At 33.5% G+C, this 10,248-nt stretch overlaps 1 protein-coding gene across 1 annotated transcript in view; it reads right to left on the reverse strand.

Annotated features, from left to right (window-relative positions):
• The window catches only part of DOC2B (double C2 domain beta), a 2,257,420-nt gene that overhangs the window by 1,222,185 nt on the left and 1,024,987 nt on the right, over positions 1–10,248 (reverse strand). Inside the window, exon 4 of the mRNA XM_044054285.1 lies at positions 3,468–3,577. Coding sequence (XP_043910220.1) covers positions 3,468–3,577 — 110 coding nt within the window. The remainder of the gene's footprint in view (positions 1–3,467; positions 3,578–10,248) is intronic.

Genomic DNA, 10,248 nt, shown 5'->3' on the forward strand with positions numbered 1-10,248 from the left:
TTTATTAGATCAGGAATACATTGAATTTTCCTTATTTGAATTTTTTTTTAATCAACATCAGAGATTTGGTAAGATCTTTGGTATCCCAAAAAATTACAAATATAACAAGGCACTTTCATTTAGACCTACAGTGGCAGCACATTGTGGTAAAACTAAAACTATAGCAGTGTATTTAGATATGTTTTGAATCCTATTGTTTATAAGTCACGCTTTTGTATGCAAGATTCTTGGAGTTGATTAGAATTGTTAAGGCAATATAAATTGACTAGTTTTGAAATTGTAATGGTAGCTGCATATACTTTGTTCTTATTACTAAAATCCATATACCTCTTCATCTTGTATGTCCGACCAGTTACAGGATGTTTGAAACAATTGCTTGTATCTATATAAATACATGCTTTGCAACTTCTACATGGAAAAGGGCCTGTTTTTAAGGCTATGTGGAACAGTATCTTGCCTGTGACATAACAATCTCTTTAGATTTAACTTATTCTTAAAAATGAATCTGGGGACATCATCAACAATATGTCTTAGGCTATCATCTGAAGTTAAAATCTTTCAATTCTTCCTAATAATGCACATGCTACACCTGAAACTTAAAGGAAGAACTCACCTTCAAAGAAAACAGTTATTATGTAGGTTCAGTTCCAAGAATATTTGCAACTATTTCATCTGCAGACTGGAAAAAAATCCTTTTGTTCCAATAAGGTAGATACGAAATGACTAATACCAATAGAATGAGGAATAACCATGTATACATTAGCCACATCCACTGTAATAAAACAGTAATAATTACTTAAAGGTACATTATTCCATTTTCCAAAAGTTGCCAGGAATCTCAAACAATATGTCCCTTTGTGTCTAAAAGTTGCTTACATATCATGTCTCTACAGAGAGGCAAGGGTTCACTTCTGGAGTTTCTAGCAGCAACAATAGTTCTGAAAGGTGGATTATAGGGGGTCCTTATGGATTTTGGGGATTCTAAGAATGGACAGTACTACTGGGTTATTGACTTTAAGAATTTGTAAATAGATGGATCTAAGGCACCTTCAAGAAGTAAATCCCACAATATCAGATCAGTTTTACTGTAGAATATATTTACTTCATGTTTAGAAACCTTAGTTTCTCATCAGGCAACAATTCAGACATTTTAAGAGACGTCCATAATTACAACCCTGCCACCTTTATCAGGTTTCATAATACAGCGAGTTCTGAAATTTTTAATTGTTTGCAGAATCTACTTATCATGGGTTAAGTTAAAAACATGAGGTCTACAGTTAACCCGAATATCTCTCAACCTCTGCTGACATACACTTTCAAACACTGCTATCATGGGGTTAACAAGTGGTTGAAATATACTTTTCCTTTTTAAATGTAGCAAAGATTCATCAACACCAATGGTGGAATTACCAAAAAATAATTGTAAATTTAGCAGTCTAGTATAACGTTTTAATTGTGTTAGAATCTTCACAATATCCAAATTAAAAGATGGAACATCTGTATAAAGAAAAGATTTGTTAATAGTTATTCACATTTTGGAAGTCAACATCCTTCTTTTATGAAGATGAATATTGTTTGGGGACAATATATTTAGCTAAGTTGTTTGATTAGCGAAGATGGCAATTTTTTTTAAAGAGATCACAGATGTTTTTAGCGAGATGTTATTTCAAGCATAAATTGGATAAAATTATGCAAGAAGGTAGTATTGACAACAGGTGGATCAAAGTTTCACTTATTTTAGTTGCGGGTTTAAAAGTTAAGTACTCATGTGACAAAGCTGGTTTTGTAAATTCATTTACTGTACCAATTACATTGGATAAGGATAAAATTAAGCATATTTTCATTGATAACTGGAAAATTATTATAGGTAATGTTGAACTATTATTGGATCTACACCTCAGTTCATCTAATAAGAAATAACACAATATTAAAAGTTTTTAGAAAGAGTGTCTTGTTTTATGAGAGACTGATAGGTGGGACAGTTGGAACATTTTCTTGTCAAGGTTGTAAACAATGTAGATGGATGACCAATAATCAAAGTGTTATTTTTTAGCATCATTTCAATCAAACAGCTACTGCAAGAAATAGATTTACATGTCAATCAGAGGGAGTGGCATATCTAGCAGTGTGTTGGCCAAACATGCAGCCTTTTGTTCCCAATTTAAGAATTTTTTTTTAGATCAAATTCAGAATGTTACACAAGGAGGTGATTTGAATACTGTCTTGGAATGTAAAAAAGAAAAGTGGCAGTTGATACTGTCAATGGATAAGCTGCCAGGTTTAAATGAGCTTATTAATACTAAATGTTTTTCAAAATGAAATCATATATATATATACATATATATATATATATATAGATATATATATGTATATATATATATATATATATATATATATATATATATATATATATACATATATATATATATATCATAATTTTGTATTGTAATATTCTAAGTAAAGTTTAAAGAAATAGTATGTTTATAGTGTATGTTATTGACATTTTTATTTATTTATTAATTGTTAGTTGATTGGTAACTGATTACATGTTATGTGGGGATAGTATATATTTCTGCGAACAGTTGATAGTTTTGTTCTGAAGAAGTTCCTAAACACAATAAAGAGGGACAAAAGTGCTCAGTTTAAATTTTAGTGGGAGTCTATTGTGGAATTTGATGGTTTGCATTTTTTTATATCATGCAATATCATTTTATAGCAGCACTACACAGTAGACCATATTTTCCATTCTGATACCATACTGTTCAACATTAAAAAAATATATATTTATATACATGAAATTATCTCAGTGATGCAGATGTGTAAATCAGTATCAAGTACTGACATTCTGAAGCAGCAATATATAAATAACCACCGTATGCAATGCATTTTATCAGGATTTAGCATAGTTCTCTGTTCTCCCAAGAAGTTATCCAAGGGCAAATCAGTATAAATTAATTTCATGAACCTCTGCCATATAACCTCTAAAATTTCTAAGTAAAAACTGCAAACTGTATTTTTGAAGTAGAAGCACAAATTTATAAGAATTTACTCAAGGAAAAATAGATCAATGTTTCTGGATGACTGTCAGGCAGTGAAACAGTTAGCCAAAACAGGCAAACCAAATGTTGAGAAGCTGACATACAACCTCAAAGATAGCAAATCTGAGCTGAAAAAATCCATAAAGTAGAGGCACAAGCTTAACAACATGTACATAAAGCAAAGCAAAATAAAGACAACAGATATCTTTGGAAATCAGCATAGTCATGTCGCTTTGAAACATTGCTTCACATTGCCTTCTGAATGACAACAAAACATGTAAAACACACCCTGCTAGCCAGTGACATGTAACCCCAGAAAATTCCAGCAGTGACCTCAAAAAGTCATCACAATAAATGAAACCCTTTTAAAGATTGACTCCAAACATTGTGCAAATTCCTTCTGCATGTAAATATAACTTTAAAACGAACCTTAGTGTCTTCCGTATCATATCCTCATCTGTAATTCCATAATATGTCAAAGTTTCATTCCAAGTGGGATTCAGGGTATTTCTTAATGTCTTCGTCCTCAGTTTATTAGCCTGTGAGGTAAGAAAACAAATAATGGCCTTAATAAATAGAAATCAGTATTTCACAGTTAGAGATTGGGGAGGGGCATGAAGACTAGGCAATCATCCCTGATCAAACAGAGAACTCATTGACATATGCCTGATTTTGAATAAATTATTAAAAAGACATGGTATTTTAAAGAAGAATAAATACATTTAATAATAACATACACTAAAAAGAAAAGAATACTCTGCATGTTGCTTAATCCTAAACATAAAACTAGTGTATTGGTGTTCTTATATGGAGGTTATGTGGGGCAAGCTTAATAAACACAACATCACATTCCACACAACCAAAAGTCTAAGCTATCTATGAATGATTTGGACTGGCATAAATGTGGAAACTGAAGGATTTCTACATTAGCTTCAGTAAAATCTACACTAGTGCCTCAACTACCCATAATGTTACATTAAACACATCTGTAAATGAATGTTTCCTAGCAAATCACAAATTTCAGACCAATAATTTACTGCAGCATTGCATTGTTGAGATGTCCCTCCAGCAGGTACATACAAGACACTACAGCCTCACAAGCACATGGGAATCTTCTTAGTACTAGTTTAAAAGAAAGGGGGTTTGGCCTCCTCAGATGTCTGCCTCCCTTGTACAGGGTGTAAGCCAATGCTTTACTCCACATATTCTACTTAAGATATACTTCTATAAAACCTCAGGCTTGTTGAATTCACATCCATATGGGGAATCAAAATGTCCATGAAATTAGAAGCCCCTTCCCAAAAGAAACCAAAGAGCAAAGAGAATAAAATAAAAGGGAAAGTGAGATAAATGCACAGCTTGCATTACACTAAGTACTTATCTATTTGTGTAGTTTAGATTAGCAGGAGTGAATTGTGGATGTTGATGATGTAGGCTTCAAGATTTAGCTTCTTAAACTTACTAAAAAGAGTTCTCGGGACTCCATGACTGCAGAGAGTGGGATCGTAACCTTTACTTGACTAGGCCCATTTCTTGACATGTGAAAGACTGAAAATCAGCTGAGCAAAATGTACTATTTTTTCACTGCAAGACTGCAGTACAGTGGGGATTAGGGAATATTCCCTTTCCTCACTGAAGTGCGATCTTGGAATTGGTTATATATAATTAGGTGGGGGTACAGAGGACCAGGAGGGCTTGCCCCGCAAAAGCTTTGTGTTTTTTTTTTTTTATCCTTTGTGGATTGATGATTATGATCATTATAGGATTAACAGTTTGCACTTTCAATGATAGGGTATACTTCTTTCCAAATATATACAAATAATTTACATCTTCTCTTTGGTTTTAGGCTCTCAGGGAAAAATTAAAATTGTGCACACATTATATGCATAAGGTGAATAAATCCTTACTTAGGATTTTCTTTTTGCTGAATTTACTTTCTGTGTGTGTGCATTTTCAGCAAGACTCATTAGTCGCATTTATATACATACAGGAACAACATAAACTTGAGTATAAGGAACTTTTTTGGCAGCTAAAATTGGATGCGGCAAGGAACCCAGGTTTAAACAAATATTTAAGGATCAATAGTGTCCTTAGATTAAGGGCAGCTAAGTTATAAATGCCCTTGGCCTTTTGAAGTTATTGCATTTTATTCGTTTTTTTTAAATAGGAATAAGCTTCAAACAATATTGGCAAAAAACATTTCAGGTTTTTCTTTTATTAAATCTTTTATGAAATGTATGTATACTTGCTTATTTTTTTTAATACATTTTTTAACAACTGTTATCTATATTTATATACACTTGTATTGAGCTGTTCTATAATATAAAGGGTTAAATGGGTGTTTTTTTTCTTTTTATTGAAAGAGTTGGTTAATTGGCTCAGCATTAATTATATGTATTTTTAAAAAAGTGGTTTTTCTATGCACCTTGTTCTGAAGGAGCACAGGAGATTCCTGGGTGAAAGCGCTTAATGTTTTAATAACAATATTGTGATGTTCCGTGGTCTCTTATTCAAGGTGCCTATTTTGCTTTTTTCATGGTTGACTGTTTCACTGTGCATTCGTACACAGGAGATATGAATCAGAGTGCTGCTTTCCATATGTGTGAAAATTACAACAGAGTTATCTATACACATACAGGAAAGCATTATCACTGTACTGGCCAAAAGTCTATTAGGCTTATGATGACAAAATATAGGGATGTGTTTAACTATACTTGCTAAAGACAAAAGGAAGTAAATAGTTTTTTGTGTACTGATGTTCGTAGAACTAGCTGAGGCAGAACTGTAATAAAAGGTACACATTTGGGCAATGGTTACATTTCCCTACTTCTGTTATTTGGGAAAAATGCATTAAAATGAAGAGAATGGTTGAGTGATACGTCAGAGACTATCTTAAGTAGAATATGAGGATTCAACCATGATGAAACCATGTCCATATGGTGACAGATCCCAGAAGGAACAAGGTTTCACAACAAAAACTTCAGAGCCTCCCAAGCAATAGCTTCTAAAACCAAACTGTTCAGTATGTTCATTTTGAACTTGTATCTTCTTTGATTAACAGGAGAACAGATCATATACAATTTCGCATAAACCCTCTTAGTGCCACTTGGTAGACCACTGAAATCCATTAGTCTGACTTCAGTCTTAATGTTGATGCTTTTGAATGGCAATCTTCTCAGCAAAGCATAGTTCAGAAAAAAATATCTACAGTTTTATTTTTTTTTAATTAATATATACATTTTGCCTACTATCTTCCTTTTCATATGTTTTCTGTTTTATACTGAAAGAAAAAGGATTACACTTCTGACCAAGTACTGTTTCTTCCTCTCTCACTACACTAGTGATATTTCACCCAATAATTGGAATTCTGTATGTTTTAGCCTGACACAAATTTTTGAATTCTGTTTAGATTGTACATTTTCCATAATTTCTAACTTCATTACACTGGAATATTCCCTTTCAGTGAGTGATTCCTTCTCGTTAGTTCTTCTAGTCACCTCTATTCAATAATTTGCAACATTTTCAGACTTAAATATTTTCAATGTAATTTCTCTTCTGCTGGCTCTGCTGCTGCAAACTGATCTGTCATAGGTGGGTGTTGATATATTTCTTTAAGTGGTTGTTAACATTTGGAGCATATTCTCCTCTCTGTATCTTTAGCCAAAATTTAGTACCCTTGGAGCTTTGTAACAATATTCCTTAATCTTTGTTAGATGCTTATACTCTTTTGAATGTGTCTGGCATTTTCTCCCCCCTCCTTTTTCAGCTTAGATAGAGACATAACTATAGAATCATTCACTTTCTATTTCTCCTCCCCATAATAATGAGGTGGTCTATCAATACTAATGCTTTCTTCCTACTGCTTCCATAAGTCCATAAAATGGTGAAAATATTTCCCTGTCCTCATATTATATGTGAAAATGGGACCTACAATAACTGGGTGAAGTATATTCTCAAACAAAGTTTATATTTCTAATTGAGATAAAGGGATACAGTTCTTATCTCTGTGAATACAGACTGCTTCAACTGTATTTTTTAGCAAGGGTCTTTTTTATGCACATACTATGGCTTTATAAAAGTGACTCTGTTGCCTGAATCCCATAGCCCCTCTGGGTTCCTGCCATCAATTAGAACCCTGCTGCACAATAGCAAAAGACTTGTAGACAAATTATTACATTTTATATGCAGAATGTCATTAGTAGCATGCTTTTTACCAGTTACAGTTTCATAGTTAGCATAGTGTTACAACTACTAGTACAAAATTTTGCAACATGACGCCTTTCCCTAAATTTACAATGGGAAGAAAAGCCTAGCCAAGCTAGAGTTTTCACTGTGTGATACCTTAAACCTTCTCTAATAGAGGTCTTTGAGATATATGCAAATGATACCTTATGGACATCAAGTGTTTCAGTTATATGCCCATGACTTTTTACTTTTTTTTAGGCCTTTTGTGGATACATTCATGCCAATAAAGCCAAATTCCAATAGCTGTGTACATGCATGTTTTGGCCTTCTTATGACATCCTCAGTACATTAGAAATGGATTGTTTGGCTATACTTTAGGAACATAGGGTCTTTACACCCAGATGATGTTCATAACCAATAAGATATTGTCAAAAATATCCCAACTAATATCCAAACCAAAAAGTAAAAAGGTCACGCAAACAAACCAGTTAGCAAAAAGTACAAGAAAAACCTAGTCAAGCTAGAGTTTTCACTTTGTCATTTGCATATATTCCATGATTTGTATATATAAAAATTGATCATCATTTAGAAGCAGGAGTATAAACAAATTTGCAGGGATTTTAAATGCTGATTAGGAACAGTTTGGCTGAATATAAACTGACAGTAGTTAACTCACTGTAGGATAATCACTGAGATTGTTTTCAACTCTATCAGGAGTACTAGAAGTGATGCCCAGAACTGCACCAAGCCCATAGTGAATGATATTACCTTTTCTAATAGGGAAGCTATATCAAAGGTCCTGGCTGACAAATATAATTTAAATTTTCCCCTTCCTCAAACTCCATTATTAGCACTCTGGATTTGACTTTTTTAACACTGCTTCTCCCATTATTACTATGGAACAGATTTTGTAACAATTACTAAAACCAAAAATAATTCCAAAAGCCTGGATAATGCTTTAGGCGACTTTATTGTTAATACAAAATACACTATTGCTGGAACTATACCTCTCAACCTCTTAGCATACAAAATCTGGACAAAGCCAAAAATAATTGGGGGACAAAGGCCCAAAAATAGGGACAGATTTAAAATTTTAATAATATTAACTTAGAAAGTTGTTAGAATAAAATATTTTGTCTGAATATACATTTTCTGAATGATATGAAATCTGAAATTCAAATGTCTGTAATTATTAAGTGGTGTCAACCTTCAATGATTCATTAGAAAACTAAGAATCTTTTAAGGAACAGATCAATAATATGAGTCACAAATCTGGACATTCTTTGAAAATCTGGACAGTTGGGAGGTATGACTGGACCCCTCCTTAAGCATTTTAATCTCAGCCTCTCCAGAGGGCACATGCCTGTGTTCCATACAGCAGCAGTTGTGGTGCCTCTGTATAAGGGCAGTGTTGTAACTGATCCTGGAATTTATCTTCCCCTTAGCCTGACTTTCTTTGACATCTATGTCTGTGTTGTAAAGACAGATATCCAATGTTTGTGGCTGACCAAGTTTGCAGATAATTGCAAAATGGCAGTCATTACTGATTCTCCCCTACAGACTCTTATATTCTTCAGGAAGGGTTAGGTAGAGTCAGTATGTACTGCACTGACCATGACCTTAGACTTAATGCAAACAATGTTGTAAGGTTTTATTTTGGAAAACAAGTCTTCCACAGATTATCATATAACTAGAACTCATATTAAGGCTGATACAGATATTAAAGATCTAGACACTTTCATTGACAATGAACTGTCTTTTGATCATCATGTATAAGTTAGAGTAAGGAAAGCTTTTTTCATTGCTTGTTTATTAGCAAAGATATATCCTCATTATCCAAAGGAATCTTAGGAGGCTTACATTCCTCTATTATCAGGACAATTATTCAATAAAATGTCCCAGTTAGTACATAGCTAGTCAAACTTGTGCCTAGCTTGAAAGACCACAACATTTCCTAATCAAAACAACTGAAAGGCTAGCTATCAGGACATATGAAAAAGTCTTTCAATGTTTCTATTATATACAGACTTTTGCATGGAATCTCTTTCTTGCCTTCCAGGTAACGAAAGATCCTGTTTTATTAGATCTTCTCCATCTCAGAAATGTTGGTAATACCAGGAACACTCATTGTAAAACTCTCATCTGTGTAATTTGAAAACTGTCTGATTCTGATCTGTGCAACACATTATCTGTGCAATATTTTGGGTAATGACGAAGACATGCAAGTGGAATAGTCCTGGTGCATGTCATTGTACTTGTTACTGCACTGCATACATGTCTGACTGTTGTTATTGTTGGATTAGCATTAGTATATGTGTTATTCTTGTATTAATATTATCAGTATATATTGCATGCACATTGAGTTCGAATTAATGCAATTTCATTCAGTTGTACTGTTGTGCAGTCTGAATGACAATACATCTCACTTTGACTTTGAACTTACATCATAACATAAACTAGATTTCTAGATGTGACAGCTTCCTTATCCAAAGTATTTCCTATATGTGCAACAAACCTTGTTTGCATGTTAAAAGCTGTAATGTATCAAACTTCTTCAAGTTAAATACTGACAATTAGGTAGACTCATATAAACTTAGCCATCAGATTAGTAGTATGGCCCTTATCAAGATAGGAGTTGAATCTTCTGATGATGCTTTCTAGAGTGCATGACTAGAATACACAAGGAGGTTTAAACTGCCTTCCTAGCACTATCCTGTGAACCTATCTTCAGGCTACATTTGCACCATCATTTCCATACCCAAGGCAGCCTAGTCAACTACTATTACTACTTCTGGAACCCTTTAAAGCCAGTGGGGTGGAAGAGTGACCAGATATCACTAAGTAGGCAGTCTCTTTCAGTCACCACACCCTATTGTTAAACTTTTTCAACTTTATTATGCTTCTCTTACTTTCTATATTTTTCTGCTTAGGGCATTTAGTAGGAGCAGAGCAGACAAAATAAAAAGAATAAGCAGATGGAGCACAAGCTATAGATGAAGCCTTTAAATTCTTAGCTCTCCGTGCT

The sequence above is a fragment of the Protopterus annectens genome, chromosome 13.part0 (genome assembly GCF_019279795.1).
Source record: "Protopterus annectens isolate FY-2018-M chromosome 13.part0, PAN1.0, whole genome shotgun sequence".
Lineage (NCBI taxonomy): Eukaryota > Metazoa > Chordata > Ceratodontiformes > Protopteridae > Protopterus > Protopterus annectens.